The sequence below is a fragment of the Vigna unguiculata genome, chromosome 9, assembly GCF_004118075.2.
Source record: "Vigna unguiculata cultivar IT97K-499-35 chromosome 9, ASM411807v1, whole genome shotgun sequence".
In the NCBI taxonomy this organism is placed as follows: domain Eukaryota; kingdom Viridiplantae; phylum Streptophyta; class Magnoliopsida; order Fabales; family Fabaceae; genus Vigna; species Vigna unguiculata.
Window position 1 is genome coordinate 29,725,120 of NC_040287.1, and position 26,534 is coordinate 29,751,653.

General features: G+C 35.5%; 2 protein-coding genes across 4 annotated transcripts; both read left to right on the forward strand.

The window, feature by feature from the left end:
* The first annotated feature begins 2,791 nt into the window (after positions 1-2,791).
* On the forward strand, positions 2,792-7,132 carry LOC114163261. Of its 3 annotated transcripts, XM_028047457.1 has the most exons (9): positions 3,223-3,289; positions 3,620-3,788; positions 3,918-4,065; positions 4,165-4,315; positions 5,255-5,380; positions 5,471-5,551; positions 5,762-5,954; positions 6,028-6,298; positions 6,578-7,132. In XM_028047457.1, exons 3-9 carry the CDS (start codon positions 3,957-3,959, stop codon positions 6,847-6,849), a joined length of 1,203 nt encoding a protein of 400 aa, XP_027903258.1. In that variant the 5' UTR covers positions 3,223-3,289; positions 3,620-3,788; positions 3,918-3,956; the 3' UTR covers positions 6,850-7,132. The 3 variants fall into 3 exon arrangements, with proteins under 3 accessions (XP_027903257.1, XP_027903256.1, XP_027903258.1); XM_028047456.1 differs by lacking the exon at positions 3,620-3,788 and having other exon boundaries at positions 2,792-3,289; positions 6,581-7,132; XM_028047455.1 differs by lacking the exon at positions 3,620-3,788 and having other exon boundaries at positions 2,793-3,289.
* Positions 7,133-9,434: 2,302 nt separating this feature from the next.
* On the forward strand, positions 9,435-16,998 carry LOC114164284 (serine/arginine repetitive matrix protein 5-like). Its single transcript, XM_028048890.1, has 11 exons — positions 9,435-9,535; positions 10,175-10,283; positions 11,255-11,440; positions 11,531-11,642; positions 11,723-11,753; positions 12,724-12,764; positions 12,907-12,941; positions 13,027-13,179; positions 13,330-15,821; positions 16,377-16,439; positions 16,576-16,998. Exons 2-11 carry the CDS (start codon positions 10,213-10,215, stop codon positions 16,623-16,625), a joined length of 3,234 nt encoding a protein of 1,077 aa, XP_027904691.1. The 5' UTR covers positions 9,435-9,535; positions 10,175-10,212; the 3' UTR covers positions 16,626-16,998.
* The last annotated feature ends 9,536 nt before the right edge of the window (positions 16,999-26,534 follow it).

Below are 26,534 nucleotides of genomic sequence, written 5' to 3' on the forward strand. Positions count from 1 at the left end.
GTGAAAGTCTGAGTTTTGGATGTTTAGGGGTTTTGTTGATTTAGGGTTTTTTTTTCCATTATTGTTGATTTTCTTTGGGGATTAATGATAAAACATTGTTATATTATTATTGTTTGATAAAATCTCAATGTTGTATCTTTAGATTCATGCCGAGAAATCGTGTATCGAAGTCTCGAGTAACATCAACTTCATCTTCGTGGTTAAGAGTAAAAGTACGTGGTTGTGGGAAAAGATTATTACTTATGAAAGCAAGTACATTGAAGAACAAAGGAAGATTGTTTTGGAAATGTAGAAATTGAGTTGTAAGTAAAAAATATATATTTTTTGTTTTGAATTTTGTTATGATGGTTTTTTAATGGTTAAATATGTTTTTAGTTTCTAAACTTTGACACAAAATTGAAATTCGTCTATATTCCAAACTTTGATACAATTTGTTCTTCAAACTCTAAAAATGAATAAAATATAGTTTTCCAAAACCAATTGTGTTAATTCTTTTTACATTTAAATGACATTTTAGGTTGACGTTTGAACTGTTTGTACCGTTTGACATGTTCTATCTCAAATATTAGTCTGAAACGTTGTTTAACACGTAAAAAGTTAATATTATTGGGTTAAGAGGACTATATCTATTAATTTTTAAAGTTTCAGTATAAAAATGTGTTCAAGTTTAGAGACTACAAATATTAAAGAGTTATTCTCATTGTAATTATTTTCAATGAGCTAATGAAGTAGAAGGTGAAACGGAAACGAGGGCAACAACCAAAATGGAAGAAGAAATTGCTTCCATTAATGACAAAACTTGTAGCAAAATTGGTTATATTGTCCTACAAATATATATATATATATATATATATATATATATATATATATATATATATATATATATTATCGGGTTCGTGTCTTATAACTTTTCAATTTTGTTCTATCTTCATATTTGTGTCTGTGTCGTGTTCGCATCGGTATTCGTGTACGTGCATCATAACTTCTAACTCTTCTCTAATTCAATTTCCAAACCCAAATTCCATTACTCCATTCACCTAATTGTCCAATGGTTTTTTCTTTACAATTTGATATGGCTTACAGTCTAGGAAACTTGTCACAAAGTGATATTTTATCTACCCATTTATCCTCCCATAAATGTCTTATTTCCTAGACATACTTTCCATAATATTTTGCCATCGAACCAGTTTTCTGTTGATCTTCTCCACAAACAACACTTATATCTTTCCACCACCATGATACTTCCTTATCATTGTTCCTCACCTTTAAGTTGTGCCAAGATCCATATTTTTATTTTAATACTTATTTCCATAATCCTTTCTTTTTCATTCCCAATCTCCATTTCTATTTTGTAGTAAGGCTATATTAAACTTAATCATTTTAAAATGTGTGATGAAGAGTTAACCTTTTATCTATTAGTAATATTTATGTGCAACAGTTTGAAAACAAGATGACATTTTTTTTATAATCACCATCTACCACAAAAACATCAGTAAAAACATTAGTATTTGTTTGAATATAGGTGGGTCTTGATATGTGAGCACAATATCCTTCCATAGGAGAACTGAATTATTTAACACACATTTTTCTAGTAAAACTATTTTTTTCTCCTAATTAATTATTATGTCATCTTTAACTATTAAATTACCTACATCCTTATTATGAACAAAATAAAACCTTAAACAATTATTAATGTAAATTTTATATCCCTTTTCAGTTCTTGCTGAGGGCTACTTTTTTTTTTGTTATTAATTAATCACCATCCATACTTTTCTTGTGATTATTAATATATATATATATATATATATATATATATATATATATAATATTTTTGTAACTTTATATTTATCGGAAATTGTGTGAATTTAAGTTTCACAACAAATAAAAATGAAAAAAATTTGAATAATATATAATGAATAAAATTTATAAATTCATAATCTTTAAATTTTTGGTTGAGGTGGATCAATTCTCTGTATAAATTGAATTTACATCATTGTTATATATTTAGATTAATGGTGGACATAAGTAAGAGTTGTCACTATCTTTACCACACATTTGTAAGAAAAATGACCATGGTAGTTTAGCCAAACCTTTGATACGTTTTTATCCATCTTTATTAACTTCTTTATTATTATTATTACGATGACTAAAGAATTTTCATTGTGCTGCATCAAATTTAAGTTATAGATTCTCACCACTTTAAGATACGATTAATCTTTGTGACAAAATCAAGACTTTACTGTATGAATGTTAATTAGCAAAAGAAAAAAAAAATCCAAAGATCTCCCTCCATCACTTTTTTCTTCTCTTAAACCATAACAAACTTTACGATAAAGAAAATACCATCTACATGAAAAAAAAAAACACTACTCTTATCTATTATCCTTTTCTATTTAATATTTATTATATTTCAATCATTGATGTATCGTAATAGTTTAATTACAAAATATTCTAATATAAATAGTGCGTTAACCCCCTATAACTCCATAAAATTTTCAAAATCTATCATTTGTACAAATACAAAGAGATGCATCTTTAACAACGATAAAATTTATTTATTTTTTAAATCTTTCATTGAAATAATTCTTTTGTTCATTTTATGATAGTTCGTTACCTAAACACAACTTGAAAAAAAACCTACTCCATGACATAAAATGTCAAAATTCAAATATATAAAATCGCATGAAACTCCAATAAAATTAATTGAAATATAAAAAGAAATTAAATATAATAAACACATGGAGAAAAAAGAAAAAGAAAAGAAGAGCAAGGTTATAATGACGATTAAAAAATCATAGAAGACATTCAAAGGACATCTCTCTATTTTAATTTACTCATAGATGTGAGAGTGAAGGGAGAGAGAATCCAAATTCGGATTTTTGAAACGGGATCGACGCCCGTTGAACACCTTGACTCCATTTCTATTCTTCTTCACTGAGACACTCATCGTATAACACATACCTCTCATCGTTGCTCCCCACCGATTCACGAAACCCTAATTTCGGTGGTTCCTGTTACGGGGGAGCGAAGAGTTAGGGTTGGATTGAGCTGAGGTAGCAGCAGATGCAGCAGCTTCTCCTCTGAGGGAATGGAAGGTGGCAGGAGAATTACTGTGAGCCCTCGACCTTGCTGCGGTCGAAGGATCGTCGCTGCCAAGAAGAGGCCGCGTGCAGCGGATGGCTTCGTCAACAGCGTCAAGAAACTCCAGAGACGCGAAATTAGCTCCAAGCGTGATCGCGCGTTCACCATGAGCGATGCTCAGGAGAGATTCCGGAATATTCGCTTGCAGGTCCCATTTCCCTAACCTTTGTTATTCTATTCACTTTTCAAAAGTTGGTGTCCGAATCCTATGACTATGAATGGAATATTTGGTTAGGGTTGCGGCGTGTAAAATTTCTTACTGGATCCGATTTTAAATTCGTGCAACAGTGTTGTATAGTGCCTTTACCATACTTTTTAAGTCACAGTCTTTAAACAATTAAGCAGAATCATGTGCTGTTGTTGGTAATTTGTAAGAATTCAAGGCCTGTATGCTACTGGTGGATTGAAGGTTTGTATGTTGGATACAGAATGACTCGGCTTACTGTGGATAACATGGTTTTTGTTTTTGTTTTTTCAGTAACTCTTTTGGTGTGTATTTGGTGGTTTAACAGATGGTAAGGACTAGACCACTAGTCTTACCCCGCTGCTTGATTGCATTCTCGATACTTTAGCTTGAAACATGAGATAATTGGAATAGAAAAGTGGTGTGGCGTTTTTGTTTATGTCATTCCCCATGCTCGGGTGTGGTAGGTTGTAAATCATTGATGTCGAAGAGTCTTCCGTTCCTCCTGTTTTGATAGTTAGATATGTACTTTACTTACGTATTCCCATTTTCCCTGCATTCGGTGTAATATGTCTGATGGTTTTGTTTACAGGAGGAATATGATACACATGATCCCAAAGGTCCTTCGACCATGGTGTTACCGTTTCTGAGAAAAAGGTCAAAGATTATTGAGATTGTAGCAGCACGCGATATTGTTTTTGCTCTTGCACAATCAGGTGTTTGTGCAGCATTTAGCAGAGGTAGTATTAACATCTGAAATATGTTCGTGCTAAACTTTCTTTTGCAACTTTAAAATGGATATATATGTATGCGTGACGTGTGTCAATTATTTGATGCAGAGACCAATCAAAGGATATGCTTTTTGAATGTCAGTCCCGATGAAGTTATAAGAAGTCTGTTTTATAACAAAAATAACGATTCACTTATCACAGTTTCTGTATACGCTTCAGACGGTTACAGTTCTTTGAAATGCAGAAGCACAAGGATTGAGTACGTATTGTTTTTTGTTTTTGTAGCGTCTCATAGCTGTTGGCCACAAAAACACTAAAGCAGGATAGAGAGAAAGTATTCTGAAATCTTTTATGCAGTTAATATAATGTGTAGGTTGTCAATTGTGCTGCTATGGTGCCAAAGTGCCCCTTAGTCATTACAATGAGACTGTAATGTCTAGGTTTAGTGGTGCAGCCATCACAGCTGCTATCCCAGAGTGGAATAATGATTACAATCTTGGTGGTGAACTGGGAACAACTCCGAGATTTTAATGAAATCTTTAAAATGTTTGTGTTTTGATATTTGTCAACGGGGGTATTTTTGGGGTTGTAGTTGTGCATCATCCTTCAAAGGGGAAAATACCCTCGTTAAGTTATTTCTTGCTTCTAGTCTCCCGTGCCAGCAATCTAGCTTGATTCTGTTGACCCATTTTGTTTCCCGCAACCCTCTCCATTTTCCAGCTATACATTCTGTTTTCCTTCTCCATCTTCTCTCTACCTTTCTTTATCTGGATAGGAATCATCAATCGTGATCTTCTGAATCCAAGTCTTTTTCTTTATCATTTTACTGCTAGTACACCATGTAGATTTTTTTTTTTTTTTTTTTTTTTTTTTTTTTTTTTCTGGAAATCACAGTCCCAAAAGTATTTGCCCAAAGCCCTAACCTCTCTGTTCAGAGGGCTTTTTGGAATCAACACAGTGCTGGTAATCTTTGCATATTTGCTATTCAGTCTGCTACAACCGCTATACTAACTGCTCTGCTACAGCAGCCAGGGTCTACTTTGAACTGCTTAAAACCCTGCTCCCCACTATCAAAAGAGAAAGATAAAGATCAAACCTGCTCAAGTTGCCCAATAACTAAAAGAAAAGCAGTTACTAGCTCTAGTTGGATGTCCAGGTTTGAATTCTGTTCTATGCTAAGATTTTGTGTCATTCTCAGATACATAAGGAGGGGTAAACCAGATGCTGGCTTTGCTCTTTTCGAATCCGAGTCTCTTAAGTGGCCAGGTTTTGTAGAGTTTGATGATGTAAATGGGAAGGTATTAACGTACTCTGCTCAAGATAGGTAAGTGATTTGCTGATCTGATACTTCTGTGTGGGTCATGTAATATGTGAAGGCTTTTTTATGGTGATACTTGCCTTTTCAATTTTGTAGCATATACAAGGTATTTGACCTCAAAAACTACACAATGCTGTACTCAATTTCTGATAAAAATGTCCAAGAGATTAAGATCAGGTAATTTTTTCTTGATGTGCTTACATTTACTTTCTCTTTTACAAAACATTTCCATAGATTTAGTGCTCTATGGACCATGCACAAGTTTCTAAAATTCTATAACATTAGCTATTAAACTTGTAAGATGTAATTTTTCTTCATTTTATAGTTTCTTTGGGTGGTCATACTTTATTAACGCTCCTTTGGTCTTGTTTGATGATTATTTTTTAGTCCGGGAATCATGTTGTTGATTTTTGCTAAAGCAAGTAGCCATGTCCCACTTAAAATCCTTTCAATAGAAGATGGTACTGTTTTGAAGTCATTCACTCATCTCCTTTATCGTAACAAGAAGGTAGATTTTATTGAACAGTTCAATGAAAAGCTACTTGTCAAGCAAGAAAACGAGAACCTCCAAATTCTTGATGTAAGTAATTCCACCTTTACCTACGTTGTGTAAACATTCTACATCCAGCTACGTGACTTTTAAATAATTTTAGGTGCGGACTTTTGAGCTGACAGAGGTTTGCAGAAGTGAATTTATGACACCATCTGCATTTATCTTTTTATACGAGAATCAATTATTCCTGACATTTCGAAATCGAACTGTGGCTGTGTGGAACTTCCGTGGAGAGCTTGTAACTTCGTTTGAGGATCACCTCTTGTGGCATCCTGACTGCAATACGAACAATATATACATAACCAGTGACCAGGATCTTATCATATCCTATTGTAAAGCTGATTCTGATGATTCACTGTCTGAAGGAAATGGTACTTCTTTAATTATTTTTCCTGTGTGTCCACTTAGCCAATTTCCTTTTGTGATGCACCTTATGATGGAAGGGGGAGATTTTTATAGTTGTAGCTTGGTCATCAGACCATAGGGTTGATTTTAGCTAAATGTTTTTACATTTTTACAAAGTTACACGTGATAGCAAATTACGTATTGAACAAATAGTTTGCGATGTCTCTAGGATCAATGTGTATGTTTTACTAAGGTGCCTATCAAAGATACGATAGTGACCGACTGGCCTTGTTTCTTTTATGCAGCAGGTTCCATCAACGTCAGCAACATTTTAACTGGCAAGTGTCTTGCCAAAATAAGAGCAAGCAACAGCTTTCCAGTGGATAACAATTGCAATTGCAGTGGCAATCCTTCAGGAAGTGGTTGTTGTAATTCAAGGAAGCGAAAACATGGCTCCAAGATGAGGAGCACAGTTGCAGAAGCCTTGGAAGACATTACTGCTCTGTTCTACGATGAAGAGCGTAATGAGATATATACAGGCAATAGGCATGGACTAGTTCATGTTTGGTCTAACTGACGGGCTATTGAATTTACTGTTGCCCTGTGTTTTGCTATTGGATTTTCTTAGTGGGTAAATTGGTTGTTCTTATCTGCTATGAGAACTTTCGGGGGATGTAACTATAAGTGGCTTTGAATCATTAATTTTTTATCCTTGTCATTCACGCCTTAGGCGAGTTTGTTCTGTAGTTGTAAGAGATGCATGAAAATGCTGGTAACTCACCGGATGTTGCTTCTGCTGTAATCTATAACTTACATTAATGGAGCGGCTTCAATGGAATGTAGTATGTGAATTATGGTAACTCTATTCTCTGCCCGTCCCTTTTTCTTTTTCTCCTTTTGCCCCTTTGTGGCATATAGTGGATTCATAATTCATTTGCACATCACATGGATTGTAAGAGCCGCGATGCCAAACAAGAGGTAAAGGTCCAAAAGCAATCAATAATCAGTAGAGTGGTAGCTTTACGATTTGCCAACCTTTCCTTCTCAAGTTTCTGGTACTCCAATCAATTCACTTTAGTGTTCCATTCTATCCTACTTTTTCCTATGTTTTCTTTTCTGCCAGCTACCAGTACCATCTAGCTAGTACACAACTAGGAAAAGCTGACACACACAAACTTTGCCTTCCACTTTCACTGAATGGACTGTTAGGAATGAAATGGAATCCACATTAGTCATGGCCCGGTTTCGTGCCAAGGAACGACACTTCATAGGAAGTGACATACGAAGGTATTTCGTTTGTTACGAATACCAGTACTCAATTTTTACATCAGAAAATTATGGCTTGTCTAAATTTAGGTCAAGCTATTTTGTAAATCACTATAGTAAAAGTATAATTAGATCCGTAAAATTAATTACTTGCCCAGGTTATAAACTTCTCCCGACACTTTTTTGTACATCTATCATTATTAAATTTGTACCTGTATTCAAGTTGGTATAATTTTGTTTTCTCTTGCTACGATTTAATCAATTTTTTTGTTGTAAAAATCGGTGCATTTCTCAGTCTCAAGAAGAGCTTATAGATTCAGATCTTGGATCTGTTTCCTGCGCTTCATGCAGTCTTTTGTCATCCAAGCGGATCCTATACTGAACTTTTGTTTACTAAATTTTTGTGTTATGATGACAAGACATCAACATATACGAAAATTAGGTTATGATTTCTTAGTCGTAATCGATCTTACTTTTATGCTCAAATTAAATAAAAGAGCTATATATTCTTTTTCGGTGGAAAAGTGAGAGTATAGAATAAGAATATGAAAGGTTTTGAAAATGATATATCCCCGCTCGCTCTTTGTTTAAACCGGATAAGAAAAAAACGAGTGATTAACTAAATTAATAAATCACAACTTGCTGTCGTATGTCCATGTCGCACACGTAATACAAAATTCGATAAATAAAAGTAAGTCTAAACTTTTCTTTGTTTATTTTTTCTATCCTTAACCAACGTAAAGTGTATTACGTTTCAAATCTCAAAGAATAATTTAGGAACTTCTACAAAAACTAAATTAAATTAGGTGATCTTCTAAAGAGTGAATTAACCAATTAGGTGTTTACTCCAAATAAAAAAATGCAAAAAGAGAACTTTCGCTATTTGTCTACTTGATAGCGCGTACCATTTTTTTTTTCCAACTGAGACGGAGAGGGACAGGATATATAGACGAGTTTGTATATGTTGTCCCTATTTATTATTTATCCGTATCTTAAAAATAATTTGTTTTTTGACTATTTTGAACCAAAATAAGTAGAGGGTTTTATTTAGTTGAATTTTGAGGGGCATGCACGATGTACAAACGTAAATTACCGACAATGGACAAAGTTATCTTATGAGAGTAGATACAAATTTCAAATTTGACGAGGAACGTGTGTATATGTGGATCTGGAAACCCCAACGCACGCACGCGTGTTCTGCATTTGGTTGCGCTGCGGGTCACAATTGTCGTTTTTTTCACATTTCTCAACCCAATCTTTGTCACACTTCATTTCTCCACCTACCCTTTCAAAATAACGCACCTCATAATTCATTCAAATAAAAGGGTAAAAGATAAGTGTTTTACTTACAAATAAAACTAATAAATAATCCCTTCTCATTCTCGTCAATCAATGCAATTATGCAACAACATACTTGACCCGAGTACCCACCCCAAACCCCCCACAACACCGTAATAATAATTAAGTAAAAGAATTCCAAAATAAAAAAAGTTAAATCACGCATTTAATTTATTGTTTTTGAAAGAAGGGAGAGGAAAAGCCGAGAGAAGAAAAGAGGTAGAGAGCGTGAGAGGCACGCGTGGAAAAGAAGCATATTTGATATGGAGTAGCGTGTTAAGAATTAGTAGTTTTGTTTCCTTCGCGGACCACACTACAACACACCACTTTGTCTTTCTTCTTACATTCTTCGCTCATCACTCATTGCTCATCTCGCAGATTCAAATTCAACGCAACTACGCTTCCCTCACTTACTTACTCACTCTCGCTCACACTTCCTTTTTTTTTTCTTTTCGAATTTCTCTGTCTCCAACTATCTCTCTGTCTCTGGTATAAACAGCGAAACGCGTTTTCAGATCTCGAACGGTAGTTAGACGAGGCGAAAGGCGAGAGGTGAGAGTTCCGAACGCGTTCCTCTCCTCTGTCTTCTTCTTCTTTTGCCATTGGTTTTTCTCGGTTCCACCCTTTGGTCATTTTTGAAGAATCCAAGATTCGCTCGAGTATCTGCTTTCTCTGCAGTTTGCGTTTTCTGAGATTTATCTTATCCTTTTGTTTTGTTTCTGATTGAGATTGTAGGTGGCGTGCTAGATCTGACTCCAATGCACGCATATTTAGCTGTTTCGTTTTCTCGCTCGATCTGGATATTACTTTTTGATTTAACTGCGCGTCGTTTTTTTATGTTTCTGAACCTTTTTCTGTTTTGTTTGTTTCTGTGTGCAGTTTGTTATTCTTTTTTTCGTTTTCAGAAACGATAATCTGTGTTTTGTTTTTTGTTTTTGTTTTTTTTTGCTCGCGGTGATGATGTGAAATAGTAGAGCATCAGGATAGTCAGAATGTCATATTTGAAAATAAGACGTTTCATTAGATTTTTTGAGCTATTTTCATTTACATTCTGTCTTTATCAACCTTTCTTCTGTATTATTTTTAATTGTTGCGTTTTTTTTCCGTGTTGCTGTTGCGGATGGTTTAAAATTTTACATTTTTAGACAGTGAAGTGTGTGATTTAGTTGTCTAGATATATGACGATAGCTGCTGATGGTTTCTCTAACACTGGTTCCATTTATTTAGTTGCGAGAGTATTGAATAAATTGTGAGTGAACTTCAGTATGTATTTTGTCCAATTGATATTTTCCTTTCAGGTTTGCGGTCTTCTGTTTTTTCGTCTCTGATTTTTGAAATGGAGGATACCATAGATGCTACTGCAACCTTGGATTATGCTTCAATTCAGATTTTTCCCCACCAAAACAGGTGAACTTTGATGCCTTTTGGAGTTAGAATTTGGCTTCAGACAATGTTTTGTTTTTGTAATAACTTCTCACCTGAACTTATTTTAGTATTATTATTTTTTGAAGTTGTTTAAAAGAATTTCCTATCCTTCTTTTAGGTGTTCTTGTCCTTCTTTCTCATCTCTGTTATAGTTTTTCTCTTATATTCAAGGGGAAAACCCTTGTCAATTTAAAGTAGAAACCCTTCTCAGTAATTGGACTTCAATTGCACAATGTGACAATAATGAAATAAAAACTTTGATAAATTTATGATCTTTTAATACTATTAGTCTATGTATGTTTTTCTATTGTTGAATACACAAAAAAGACGAGTAGAAATCAGAAAAAAAGGATCAAAGGGCTCTAATAAAAGAAAACGATGTTTCTGATGTCTTTCTTTGGAGAATTAGAAAATGGAACTTATTCTGTCCCATAATTCCAAATTGAATCCTAACCAGAAAATGAAATAAAATATCATGAGAATTTCTACCCCTAACAGTACCCATCAACAGAAGTTTTTTTTTTTTTTTTTTTTTTTTTTTTCTTTTATACTTCAAAGAGATGTACTACATAAATCTGAATGATAGATGATACCAATGGTTATAATGCATTATTTTGTACTGTTTTTTTCGTAAATTTCGAATACATTTTTCTCCTATAAAAGGTTATGAAATCTTATCAATGAATATAATGCTTTTAGAGTTGTCTTAATACTAGTGTAGTTGTTGTCTTACACATGTCCTTACAACTTTGAAGCAGGATTGTTCTAATATGTCATAGACTCACCATTGTATTCATGTAATCTATTGACATCATTATGGTTTCCTTTGATGGGGAGTTCTTCCTTCAGTAGATTCAGTTGTGCATTTGAGTAGTTTATATTGAATTTGATCACCTATGAATGTGATACTTCTTTTTACTGGATTCACTTAATTCTTTGTGGTGGTGGGATAGGTACGAGGCATTTGTCTGTAAGGGGATGCAATCTGATAAAGCGGCAGCTGGACATTTGGAACATTTGTTGCCTCATTTACCTGCAATAAATGATTTGTATGCTGAAGGATTTGATGCAAACTTCGATCTTGAATTACCAGAAAATCTGCATGGTGCTGAATGGTTTTCGAAAGCAACAATTAAAAGGTTTCTATTAAAGATTGATTTTTTTTTCTTTTTCTTTTATATTTATTTATAGGAATACCTTAGTAGCTCTAATATTATTTTGCTTCTTAGGTTCCTTCATGTTGTTAGTTCACCAGATTTGATAAATGTCATCAGCAGTATCCTGGATGAGATGTCTCAGTTGGAGGATTCAAAGAAATTTCATGTTTCTTTATATGGGAAGGTGGTACCCAGTCTTTAAATTAATTAGTACAGGAATTGGATTTATGTAGTTTCTGATTAATATTTGTCTTCCGAAACCAGGGCCATCAGGATCATCTCGAAACGGAAAGAGGTAATTTTAACTAAATTCTATATGGTTTGGTTATGCTTCTTGGCTGCTATTACCAAACAATTGAACTTTTCTTTCTCACTATATTGCAATTGAAGAGGCCTTACAGAGATTGGCTTCTGGGTAAATTATTGATACTGTGAGATTGCAATCCCAGTATTATTCATGAAGGCTGAAAACAAGAGTGTAGTGAGGCCTGGTTTAAGGTGGTATATATATTTGCTTGCCATGACTATCTGTAGCTGTGATGGAATTAAATTTATGAATTTATTGAGTAACACATATGGTATATTTTAGTCCTGCAAGGTATTGTGGATATTTGTACACCATCATGGTAGCTGGGTAAAGGCTGCTTTTCCATGATGCTTGGTTTTTTATTTTTACCGACTTTTTCTCATTATATAATTTACAATATCTTTTGTAAGGACTGAATCACAAGCCATTGATAACTGTTGTGATCACATTTTTTCGTCAAAAAAAAATAAAATAAAAATATCATCAGAAAACTGGATTAGCCATTGGAATGCTATTAACTGTTTTGATGTCACGCCTAGCAATTTTAGTTGTTTATAGTGGTAGTCCCTTCAATCTCTGATATTTTTTGTAAGCATTGATTTGATATGTGCTGCTGGTGAATGCTGGTTTTTGGTCAAGCCAACTGAGGACTTCATTAGATGGCTCATTACATTATCAACTTTACCCCTTCAGTCCTACCAAAATGCCTGAAGTTGATAAAAAATATTATCTCCAAATTTAAGTGGTCAGACTTAGAATTCTCTAAGTACATCAAACGACATTCTCCATTTAATGTTTCTGAATACATGGAAGAGTTGGTGGCTAAGTTTTTGTCAGGTTTCTGATGTCTCTTTTAGATGATACTGAGTTTTTTTTTTGTTATAAATGGCTATCTTGACTCTTATGTATTGTTCTCTTAAATTCTATTGATTTTAATTCTATTTCCAACTTTTGACAGATGGTGATTATAGCTCTTATGGTGAAGCTCCAGCTTCCAAAGTAATTCCTTTTTCTCCAATGCTTTGGAGTAGATTCATTTTTCAAATTCATTCACACTATTAATAAAACAACTTTTTTCAATTATCTTGTTCTTCATTATTGTCCATTATATTTCTACTAACAATTTATTGCATATGAACAGCCTGAAGTTAGCATTGTGTCACCCGATGCTTCAAAGTATGTTCTTGTAACTGTTGCATTACATTTAACAGATATAGATTGGCTGCACCCACTATTAAGCTTTCTGAAAATATACTGCCAGGAATGAATTGTTACGAGCAATGGATCTAAGACTAACAGCTTTGATTGACAAATTGGCTGAAACTTTTAACAAAGCCACTGGTGCTACATGCTCCCCTGAAGATTTGACCTATCTAGCAAAATTTTCTCAACATTTTGGGGCCACTAACATAGGGTAAGTTTTCAGAGAGATTTATGTAATTGTTTATCATAAGCACTCTGAATGTATGTATGGTTGCATGTTTTAGATTGAGCTTAATTTTCTTTTATACATTGCTGCTAAGCTGTTGAACACATTTCCTATGCATTGTGTTCATCTTGTCAGGTATTCTTTATGCAAGTTTATAGAACTCAACCACAAGAACCAGTATGTTGGGCCCCTGAGCAGTGAGGCAATCTTGCACTCATGTGATGTGACAAAAGACAATGCAAACAAGACTATCAAAAGCCTGCAGAGTTCCAAACCATTACATTCTGATACACCAGTTAAGTATGGTGTTTCACCAGCAAAAGCTGCCCAGGTTGAGAGACACGGTTCAACAGAAAGTGAGGAATCTTCTAACTCTAGTGATGAGGATCAAACATCTGCTGAGAGAAGCCGTTCTCTTGTAAGATCTGCAACACCCAGAAGATCAGCATCCCCGATGCGAAGGGTCCAAATAGGAAGAGCTGGACCCCGCAGAGCTGCCGCATTAACTATCAAGAGTCTCAATTATTTTCCGGGCAGAGAGAGGCCAAATACTTTTAGAGATGCTTCTGAAAATGATAGTGAAGGGGAGGTATCAGAACAATCCTATAAGAAATCAGAAATTGATGTAAGGAGGATAACTGTACAAGATGCTATCAGTCTTTTTGAAAGCAAACAGCGTGATCAAACTACTGATATTCAAAAGAGGAAGTCATTAGCAGATGTTTCTGTTGGTACAAATAAATCTGTCTTGAGAAGATGGAGTGCCGGTATGGGGGAAACCTCCGTGCAAGACCAGCCAGAACACTTTCATGAAGATCCTGTTCCAATGACTTCTAATGATGATGCGGTTCATGACAAGATTTCAAAAAATTCAGAAGTAGAAATGCTGTCTGATTTTGTTTCTGAAATTGACAGTAGTAATGCGATCATTGATCGTGATAAAAAATCAGAAAGACAGGAAAATGTAGGTTTGTACACTGAAGATAATCCAGATGAAACCAACCCAGCAGTAAAAGATGAAACTGTAAATAAGTTAGCAGCATCAGCAGAGTGGAATCAACGAAAGCAAGAAGAGTTCAATCAAATTCTTAAAAAAATGGTTGAAAGCAAGCCTGTTTTATTTGGGAAGTCCCAGCCCAGCAGAAACCAGAATATTTCATTTGAGCAGAGAGGAGGATCTTACAATCATTATAAGGAAAAACGTGACCAAAAACTTAAAGGAGCAAAGGCTGGAAAAGTAGAAAAAGAAGCACAATTCCGACAAATGCAGCAACTACTTGATAAGAGCAAGGTTGAAATGTCCAAAAATGTGAGTGCAAGTAAAAAGGTTGCTTCAAGATTGCCCCAAACTTCTCAAAGAAAATCAACTCAACCTGCAAATTCCCCAAAGGAAACATCTAAGCCGTCAGCTACAAAAAGGATATCATCTAGAACGTCACCCATGCCTGCTACACGCAAGTCCTGGTCAGCAACACCTTCACCCAGGACAGCTGGTACATCCCCAGCCAAAGCACGTGGTGGAATTTCATCTGCCAACACTACCCCAACACGTCGGAAGCCTGTGTCAACTACATCTGTTCCCCAACCAAGCCCCCAAAAGGAAAGATCTCAGCCGCGGAAGAGAAACGACAAAGAAACTCAGACCAGCAATAATTCCAAGAGCCTCAGAAGCATGACGGAGAAGCGGCAGCCAGCTGTCCCAAACAAGAGCAAGGCAGTCAAAGCAAAAGTGACGACAGCTTCTGAAGAAGCCTCCGTTCCTTCAAAGACTAGCTTAAGTAATAAGGGAACCAAGAAAAGCAGTGTGGTGCCTTTGGAATCAAAACCATTTTTACGCAAGGGTTCTCGGATGGGGCATGGAACTGCTGATCTTATCAAGAAAAAAGGTCCTCCTAAAATGGAAAAATCTCAGAGAGAGAGTGCAGAACTTATTGAAGATCGAGAAAGTGAGTTGGTTGTCAATGCTTCTGACTTGGTCAGTCATCATTCAGACGGGGATACGATGACACCTATTCATCAGAATGCTGCTACAGTACCAGACCCTCAGATAAATAACCAATCGCAATGCAATGAGCCAGAGAAGTTAGACCAAAATCCTACTGATGGTGATGTCGTAACATACACGGAAGAATCTTCCTTAAATATAAGGAATGAAGAAGAATTAACCATATCACCTTCTGCCTGGGTGGACACAGAAGAGGATTTGTTAATGCCCAAGCCATGTGAGGATGACACATTTCAATCAGCTTCTCTGGCCAATGCTGTTCCAGTGGGATCATCTAGTCCTCGTGTTCGTCATTCTCTGTCACAGATGCTACAGGAAGAAAGTAGTGAACCTGACTCTTGTGAGTGGGGAAATGCCGAGAATCCCCCTGCCATGATATACCAAAAGGATGCACCCAAAGGTTTGAAAAGACTGTTGAAATTTGCTCGGAAGAGCAAGGGCGATACAGGTTCCACTGGCTGGTCTAGCCCATCTGTTTTCTCTGAAGGAGAGGATGATGCAGAGGAACTTAAAAATTCAAATAAAAGGAATGCTGACAATCTACTGAGGAAGGCTGCACTCAATGTGAAAAGCTATGGACAACCAAAAAATTCAGTACATGATGGATATGAAAGAAATTTAGGTAGAGTATATACTTGTCTAGTACATTCCCCCTTTGCTTTGCTCTTATCTCGTGTTGATCTTCTTTTTTAATTTATTTTCCCAATCTCCTCCTTCAAACCTGATGATGCATTGCAGTAAAGTTTGGAACCTGTCAATGTTTTTCACCTTTCTCTTAATACTATATATTCTCCGAATATATTCTTGACTAAACTTAAACATTAGATACTCTCCTTTTGTTCATCTTTATGCCATGTGGTAAAACTCTTGCCTACATCCCCTCACATAGTTGCAACGTAATTGATTAGCCATGCCTACTTATTTGGTGCTTAATAATAATATCTGGAAGTCTCTGGTTCAGTTATATATGGAGCACATCATGGTCAAACTTCTGAAAATGAACTAACCAACCATAGGAACAAGGAAAACCTAAAACAAGGAACCCAAGCAAACTAAAAAAGATAATACTATCGTAATTTTATGGTAGTTTCTTCATGCTGCTGTTTATATTACATCTGACTAAAAGAAAATAAGTAACCTGTGCTTTTTCCAATTCCTCATGTATTTTGCCATGCAGCAGGCAGAGGTGATGGCAAGGGTTCTCACAAGATGCAAGATGGTGCTGGTCCAACCACAAGAGGTCAGTCTTCATTCCATGACCAAGACTTGTAAATTTGATTTTAGTGCTTCTTAATACCATGGAATTGTACATTTTCCTTTTTCACTTATAGTGATCCTTATTAATTCCTTCATTTTGTTTTTCATGTATGATCCAGGGTCAAGATCATTCTTTTCTCTTTCAGCTTTTAGGGGAAGCAAGCCTTGAGTCAAAGTTTCATTAATGCCACGGGAAACTGCCATTGACTTTGCCATCATCCCCGGACAAGCTTTTGTCTGCATCAACTAAAGCCAAATCAGAAATAATTTCAGCGCGCGATGGTGGGGGGTTCGGTGAAATGCTGTAAATTCATAAATTGTGTTCGCTCTGTTTCAATACATTACCGAAAATCATAATTCATATTTATCAGGCCTTCCCTAGGAAAATTTTCCCCATAGCTGGATTCTTTGTTGTAGTGTCCCAAACGTTCATTTCATCGTATGGTGTTGTCTTTGGAAATATTCATCACTGTAGATAACTCAATGACTATCATTCTTCCTCTCCGTCTGTTCATAATAATCCCTTGTAAGGGTAAGATTAAGTTCTTTTGTCAGCTCAAACTAATACTTCACCCGGTTTTTCTAAATGAATTTATCCCAAATGGTTTTTTTTTAAAAAAATGTTTTGCTAAAAAGTGATGATATATTAAAACGTTTTTATAGAACTAAATATGAAAATATCGCCTTATTTAAATTAGTCAACGGAGGTTAGTACTGGGATACTATAGTTAAATAGATGATAGTTAGTATACTATGGAGCTTTCTTTATATTTGTTTAAGTGTTTTCTATGTAATTGTACAAACGTGAACATTATTAAGCTGGTAGTAAATAACTCATAAATAAGTCAGTGTACTTGTGATTGTGTATGTAATGTGAATAATACACAAATTCATTCATTGGTATTTTCTCTTGTCTCTTTATTCCATTTCTCTTAGATGGTACCCAAAGCTTTTTCTTGACGATCTTGGTTTTGCGCATGCCTTTTACTTGTCTTGTTCATTTGTTGATGATTTTCGTTCATCTTTGTTTTTGTTTAAGATAGTGATTCAAACTTGCATGCTTCTTTGCCTTTTTCAAGTCGACTGTGCTAGTTCATGCCAATCATATGTGTTTGCATTTCTTCATGTTAAGTGATCCAGCTTTGTTCTCATTTGCGATAAGTAATTACAGTGCTAGTTCAATATATTGATGTCAGTGTAAATAAATGGAATCATCTTGTTTTTTCTACAATAGAAATCAGGACACACAAGCTACAACATTTTGTTGTCAATCCAATGGTTCCAGACAGATATCTTATTGAACTTGATCGTGCTAATGACATTGTCAACCCTGATTTTGAGACCTGGAAGGTTCAAGATCAAACTCTGTTTGTGTGGCTTCAATCCACTTTCTTTAGTGTTGTCCCATGTTCTTGGCTGTTCTCACTTGTATGAGGTATGGGAGAAAATTCATGAATATTTTAGTCTTCAAACGAAATCCTGTGCTAGACAACTTCATACTGCTATGCGAGCTGTGAAATTGGACTACAAATCTGTTAGTGACTATTTACAAAGATAAAAAAATTATGTGGACGAACTTTCTGGTGTTGGTGTTCCCATTCGTCATGAAGAGTATGTAGATGCTATTCTTGAAGGTTTTCATTTTGATTATGCTTATGTTGTCTCTGTTATTGAGAGTAAAAAACACACACCGTCAATTGTTGAGATTGAAACGTTATTGTTTGGGCATGAAATTAGACTAAAAATATTAGTTCAACCATCATTGAATTATACACAAAATTTGTTTTCCAGAGGTGGCTTTCGTGGATCCTCTCATGGTGGTGGTGGTCCTTCCAAAGGACGTGGTGACAAATTTGCTAATTTCTGGTGTTAAATCTATCTAAAGTTTGGGCATACAACTAATGTTTATCATTTTTAGTCAAATGATTCTTTTTGACCTCATGGTTCTTTGTGCTTCATTGATCCAACCACACAACAATTAATTCCTATTCCGCTCGAACCTACAAGACCTTTAACAGTTAGCTGAATTCGAATACTAAGCCTAATACTACTAATAGGTGCGAAATATGAGTTAATTTTGAGATGAATTTGACACTTATTTTACTTTGATTTTGTTAAGTTTTTGTATAATCAATCAAATTTAGTTTGTTTTGCGGTTTCTTGCACCAACAAAAAGACAAAGTAGAAAAATAAAGAAAATTGATGAATTTCAAGCAATTCTAGACAAAACTGATACTGGTGTAGCTAAGTGACAGAATTGAGGCTTGAGTCACAGAGCAAATTCATTGCAAAGAGAAACTTTAAGTACTGAACCTGAGACTAAGGCATGAAGACTCCTTCCCATATAAGTTATCTTAGAAGCTGAACCAGAAAAGCATGAGGCTTGAGCCATAAAAGCAAAACCAAAGCAAAGAGAAACTTTAAGTACTGAACCTGAGACTAAGGCATGAAGACTCCTTCCCATATAAGTTATCTTAGAAGTTGAACCAGAAAAGCATGAGGCTTGAGCCATAAAAGCAAAACCAACTAGGAAGGAAATCTCTACAATTGAAGCCACAAGTGCACCCCTAAGCACTGCCCTGAACAACTTATAAAAATAGAGTTGCACCCATATTTTGACACCTTTTAGAATGTTTTTTTGAAAGATTTTGAAAGTTTTTGTAAGCACTTGTCTCTATACTTAGTGAACATTATTAGAGGGCATAAGAAAGTATGGTTCTTCAAAGTATTGTACTTTTTACATATATTATGAGGAGCTAAATCTCTATAGTGTTGAAGCAAAGATGTAACCCTTTGAAACCCTTTTGTAATGTTATTGTTATGTTTATTAAAGTATGATTTTCTTTACATGTTTGTGAATTGGTTTATGTTTGTTATTGGATGAACTAATCACTCATCTTATTTCACTAGCCTGGAATTGAGTAAGAATTGGTTTCAAGTTGTGGTCCAACTAATTCTTCTCTCACTTTTAGATGCTAGGAATAGATATAAGGTTCTAGCTGATTATAGAGTCCTGATCTTAATGTAGACGAGTCATTTAAACAGTAATTGAGGCACACTGAAGTTTGATGATCTTAAACTCTAGGTGCCAAGAATGGACTTAGAGTTGCATTTAAAGAGAACTTTCACAACATGAATGATTGCATCTTTATAAATGATGATTGGATCAATACAAGTGAAGGACAAAGTGGTGAAATCTAGCTTCAACACGTTTACATTAAATCAACATTTTAACTCATCAATATGTCTTCTTTACTTCTCACACAACCCAAACATTGTTTCATTCAAATCAAATTAGTGCTATGGTTGACTAAATCCCCATGGATATGACAATTCTTGTACTACAAACTACCCAATATACTTGCTGAAAAATTGATTGCATTGGAGCTTCAACAACTACCACTTAACCTAATGCTATGGTTGTGAAGACTGACAACTCAGGTCAGGATGCTACCTCTTGGGTACCAGAGCCAATTATCATGCTACTGGCGAAACACAAAACATTAAATAACTTCAACACTTTGAAGGAGCAGACCAAATTTTCGTTGGTTATGGTGCACATTTAGGTATCTCTAGTGTTGGTTCATCTTCTTTTGTGTCACCTTATGACTCTAGAGTCTTGTTAAAATTAAACAATTTGTTGCATGTTCCTACTATTACTAAAAATTTCTTAAGTGTCCGTCAATTTGTCAGGGATAACTCTATTTTCTTTGAGATTTATCATGATAAATGTGTTATTAAATGTTAGGCAACGAATAAGGTCATTCTTCATGGCACTGTTGGAGTCGATGGGTTATATCCCTTCACGGTGTTCATCTTTTCCCTCATCCGTCTTCATTACAATTCACCTCTCATTCAACTTTAGCGTCTTGTGTTGTCACTGTTGCTAATAAATCCTTGACTTACCATAATCTATTGACATTATAACCTCCTTGTATACAATGCCACTGATTCTAGCTTGTTTAAGTCTTATTGTACTGGTAAGTCTCATAGGTTGCCTTCTCATGAATCTAATTCTGCTTATTTTCCTCTTGAACTTATATTTACTGATTTGTGGGGTCCTGCACATATTACATCTCATGCGAGTTACAAATATTATGTTTCTTTTGTTAATGCTTATTCTCATTATACTTTGTTGTATCGTGCCTCTCTTCCTTTACAATTTTAGGATTATACCTTTATCACTGTCATACATCTAATAAATAGATTACCTACAACTTCTTTTAATATTACCATACCATATTCTGTGTTGTTCAACAAATTTTCAGTTTCTCAAAACCTTTGGATGTTCTTGCTTTCCTCTCTTACGACCATATCACTCACAAACTTGATTTTTGAAGTGAAGACTTGATTTTTGAAGTGAAGAATGCTTTTTCCTAAGCTACCCTCATTTTCATAAAGGTTATAAATGTTTGACTTTTAATGGGTTCACAAAAAGAATAACATATCTCATTCCATTTTATTCCCTCATGACCCTCTTCATCCCTTACCTCTAAGAGTTTTCGGGTCTATATGTTTTGTTCATAATTTCAATCCTGGTCTTGACAAGCTTTCTCCTAGATCACATAAGTGTGTTTTCTTAGGGTTTACAAGATCACAAAAAGGATACAAATGTCTTTCTCCTTTTCTTAATCGTTATTTTGTGTTTGTAGATGTCACCTTTGATGAATTCTCCCTTTATTTTAAGAGTCAACCTTTACCTCTAACTCCATCCAATTCTAAAAACTCTTCTAGTTACCTTTAATGTTCCTATTGTTTGTGACCCTCTTACTGTGTCTTCTTCACCATCGGTTCCTGCTCTACAGTCAACTTCTCCTCCACCACCTCTTCAGGTTTATAGTCGTTGAAACCGATCACAACCACCACCATGTGACTCCACTCAAGTGTCAACAACTCTGTCTCCTCCGGCTTTGACACCTGAGTATGACCTTCCCATTGCCCTCCGAAAAGGTATGCGTTCTACGTAATCCCTCTCCCCATTATATTGCTTTGAGTTATCATCGCTTGTCATTACTTTTTTATACATGTCTTTCCTCTCTTTCTTCTGTTACCATTCCAAAAACTGTCCGTGAAGCTTTAGCCCATCCTGGTTGGTGTCAGGCCATGACAGATGAACTAAGTGCTCTTCATAACAGTGGAACTTGGGAACTGGTCCCGTTACCGATTGGGAAATCTGTTGTTGGTTGCAAGTGGGTGTTTGCTATCAAAGTTGACCTGATGGTACTATTGATCGCTTCAAAGCTCGTCTTGTGGCCAAAGGTTATACTCAAATTTTTGGGTTAGATTATGGCGATACTTTTTCCCCTGTGGCAAAGATGGCTTCTGTTCGTTTATTTATTGCTATAGCTGCTATTCAACAATGGCCTCTTTATCAACTTGATGTTAAAAATGTTTTCCTAAATGGTGATTTGCAAGAAGAAATCTATATGGAGCAACCTCCTGGGTTTGTTGCTCAGAGGGAGTCTCTTGGGATGGTATGTTGTTTTCGCAAATCACTATATGGCCTAAAATAATCTCCTAGGGCCTGATTTGGAAAGTTTAGCAATGTTGTTCAGCAATTTGGTATGACTCGGTGTGAAGCATATCATTTTGTCTTTTATCAACACTCGAGTGTTGGATGTGTTTATTTGATAGTATATGTTGATGCCATCGTTCCTACAGGGAGGAACAACCATGGCATCTCTCAGTTGAAACAACATCTCTGTCACCATTTTCAGACCAAAGATCTTGGCAAACTTTTATTGGGTATTGAGGTGGCGCAGTCCAATGATGGTATTGTTATATCTCAAAGAAAGCATGCCATGGATATTCTGGAGGAAACTGGGTTGGTGAGTTCAAAGTCTGTTGATACACCCTTGGATCCCAATACTAAACTTCTACCAAATCAGGGAGAGCCTATATCTGGTCCTGAGCAGTATAGAAGATTGGTTGGAAAATTGAATTATCTTACCGTTACTCGTCCTGACATTTCCTTTGTAGTCAGTGTTGTAAGCCAATTTCTTAATTCCCCATGTGAAGATCATTGGAATGCAGTCATTCGTATCTTGAAGTATATTAAAAGATCCCCTGGAAAAGGATTGTTATATAGTTCTAATAACCATACAAGAGTTGTTTGCTATTCAGATGCTGATTGAGCAGGATCTTCTTCTGATAGAAGATCTACATCTGGGTATAGTGTCTCCATTGGTGGTAACTTGATCTTGTGGAAAAGAAAGAAACAGAGTGTTTTAGCAAGATCCAGTGTAGAAGCAGAATATAGAGCTATGGCCTCAGCTGCCTGTGAACTTATTTGGCTCAAGCAATTGCTTAAAGAGTTACAATTTGGAGATGTTACTCAAATGACACTTGTGTGTGACAATCAAGTTGCTCTTCATATTAGCTCTAATCCTATCTTTCATGAGAGGACCAAACACATTGAGATTGATTGTCATGTCATTCGGGAAAAGGTCATGTTTGGAGACATCAAGACTGAGTTTGTTAACTCATGTGATCAGTTAACAAATACTTTTACTAAGTCTTTACGGGGGCCTAGAATTGATTTTATTTGTAACAAGCTTGGCACATACGATTTGTATGCTCCAGCTTGAAGGGGGAGTGTTAGATATTGTTTCATATTATTAAGATATTGTTAGATATTGTTAATCACAATATCAAACAATATCTTCTATTTACTCTATTTATTTTCAGTTACTTTTTTTAACTGTACCTTTCTCTATTATAAATAGATTACCCTATGAGTGGTTTATACACAAGGGAAATTAATCTTAAATCCCTATTTTCTTCATTCTCAACAGGTCTCAAAGGATGTTTTGTTTGATGAGAATTGTTTTCCTTATTCTAATTTGTTTCCTTAGTCTCCTAATACTGTAAAAAATGTTGATCAATATTTTACTTTATTTCCAAATCTTTCGTTGCCTATACAATCTACCAATCCTATATGTCCAACAATTCCATTTCATGTGATAATGAATCATTTCCTTGTTATTTTCCTTTAGATTCTGGTTTAAATAATTCCACACCCTCTGTCTCAGATCCTACACTTACATCTGCTATAAATACTCATACAATGCAAACTTCGTCCAAATATGGTATTTTTCAACATCAAATTCATCTATCTCTGTTGTTGTCTCATTTTGAACCAACTAGCGTGAAACAAGTCGTCAAAGATAAAAACTGGCAAGCTGCAATGCAACAAGAATTTGATGCTTTAATCAGTCAAAGAACTTGAGATCTTCTTCCCTTACCACCTAATCGAAAAGAAGTTGGTTGTAAATAGGTGTTTGGAGTTAAGGAAAATGTTGATAGCTCTATAAACAAGTATAAAAGCTCGACTGGTAGCAATCCAAATAGGTGTTTGGACTTCCATGAAACTTTTTCTCCAGTTATTAAACAAGTAGCAATCTAAATTGTTCTCACTATTGCTCTTTCTTTAAGTTGGAAAATTTTCCAACTTGGATGAGACAATTTTTATGCAGTAGCCTCCTAGACTTTAAGCATCTGATAAATCATTGGTATGCAAGTTAAACAAGGCTCTTTATGGGCTAAAACAAGCCCCAAAACAATGGTTCACTCGCCTTCAAACCACTCTTCATCGACTTGAGTTCATTCCTAGTACATGTGATGCTTCATTGTTCATTTATAAAAAGGGTTGATATGACCTCAGTGTTGTTAAATATCGGCCATGGCGGCACCATGGCAGAAACCGACAACGGTTTCTCGGCCTGCCCCCATAATAAGGCAGAGGCGAATTGAATTTTTGATGGCGGCCCATGGCGGTCGCTTTTAACATGGTGGGTGCCAGTGGCATCACGGCTGAGGCGAAAAAATCGGAATGAAAAAACAAAAAAAAAACGAGATCTTGAAAGTAGAGGAGAAGAAATTTGCAAAATGACAACTTGTGCGTGGTGGGTGAGAGAAGCAGGAGAAAAAAACATTAGAAACCCTAATTTAATTCACATCTCTCATGGTCATTGGGCCTGGCCCGCTAAAATGTTTATTTAAACATTGTAAACGTGCTGATCTTCTTTTGCCCTATTTTATTGTTTTACCAAGTTACTGCAGCAGCCACACAACCACACAACAATAAATTTTTCTTTTACCTTAAGTTTTCTATATTCTAAAGAAATCAAACCACATTCTTCACGTTACTGCACCAGACCACAGACCACTTGCATCTGCTATCACTGCTGTCACTACACATGTTGTCATAGTCAGCCACTACCACTGTCAGTTCCCACCACCGACCGCCGTCAGCCACCATCGACGACCGCCGCCAGCCACCGCCAAGTCTTTTTTTTTCTTTCTTTTTTCTACTTTAACTATAATTATTTTGCAAAAAAAAATATACATGTTTTCAGCCATAATAATGGCCAATGATCAAGATACTTCAAGAACATCTCATAGAAGTGACCCCGGTTGGAAACATTGTCATCCGATGGTTGAATCAAATTTAAATAAAACTGTTTGCAATTATTATGGAAAAATCATGAAAGGAGGAGTTACTGGAGCAAAAGAGCATCTAATGGCAAAGAAGGGCAATGTTGCTGCTTGCACCAAGACTCCAAAAAATGTGAGAGAAGAACTTTGGAAATTATATAAAGAAAAAAAAGATAGCTCCTCTATCAATCCTAGATGTAATGCAATCAATGATAACCATGAGAGTGAAGATGAAGTTGAAATTTCCACGATTAGCAATGATAAAGGGAGAAATAGCGGTGGAAGGAAAGGACCAATAGATATGTTTTGCAGAAATTCAGCCGTTGTGATAGAGAAGAGAAAAAAAAGGAAAAACTAAGACAAGCTAACATCAAAGAGGCATGTGACAAAAATGTAAAGGCCTCGATTCATCAATATATTGCTCGATTTTGGTACCAAGCAGGCTTGTCATTCAACCTTGTGAAATTGAAAAGTTTTCAAGATATGATTGATACCATAGGTGCTTATGGACCCAATTTACCCAACCTAGTTATGATGAAATCAGAGTTCCATTTCTCAATAAGGAAGTTGAGTACACTAAGAAGTGGTTGCAAGATCATAAATTGTAATGGAGCAAACATGGTTGCTCTATTATGTCAGATGCATGGACTGACCGAAAGCAACGATGCTTGATTAACTCTTTGGTGAGCTCCCCTATAGGGAAAATGTTTGTCAAGTCCATTGATGGTTCAAACTTTGTGAAGACAGTAAAAAAACTATTTCAAATGTTTGATTCCCTTGTAGAGGAAATTGGAGAAGAAAATGTTGTTCAAGTTATAAGAGATAATGGGAGCAATTTTGTGTTGGCTGGTAAGTTGTTAGAAGAGAAAAGACTCAATCTCTATTGGACTCCTTGTGCTGCCCATTGCATAGATTTGATGCTTGAAGATATTGGAAAGCTTTCTTTGATAAAGCAGACAATTCAAAGAGGAATTAGTCTTGTTGGCTTTACCTATAGCCATTCTAGTACCTTGAGTTTGTTGAGACAATTTACAAATAAGAGGGAATTAGTAAGACATGTTGTTACCCTATTTATCATTACAAAGGTTGCATCAAGAGAAGGGAAGTTTGAGAAAGATGTTAACTTCTGATGAATGGAGCAATAACAAGCTATTTAAGGAAGCCAAGGGGAGGGAGGCTACAAAAATTGTTCTTATGCCTTCATTTTGGAATCAAGTAGTATTTACTCTCAAAGTCATGACTCCTCTTGTTCATGTGCTTCGTTTAGTGGATGGGGAAAGAAAAGCAGCTATGGGTTATACATATGAAGTAATGGAGAAAGCCAAGGAAACAATAGCGAAGTCATTCAACAAGGATGAAAGTAAATACAATAATGTATTTATAATTATTGATAATAGATGGACATGTAAACTTCATCGCCCCTTGCATGCTGCTGGTCACTTTTTGAACCTAGAGTTATTTTATTCCAACCCAGACATGGAATATGATTTGGAAGTTACAAATGGATTATATGATTGCATCAGGTGGTTGGTGCCAAGTAAAGATGTGCAACAAAAAATTTTAATTGAGTTGTCTCTTTATAAGAGTGCAAATGGACTCTTTGGTGATGATTTTGCCAAAGAATCAAGGAAAACCACAACCC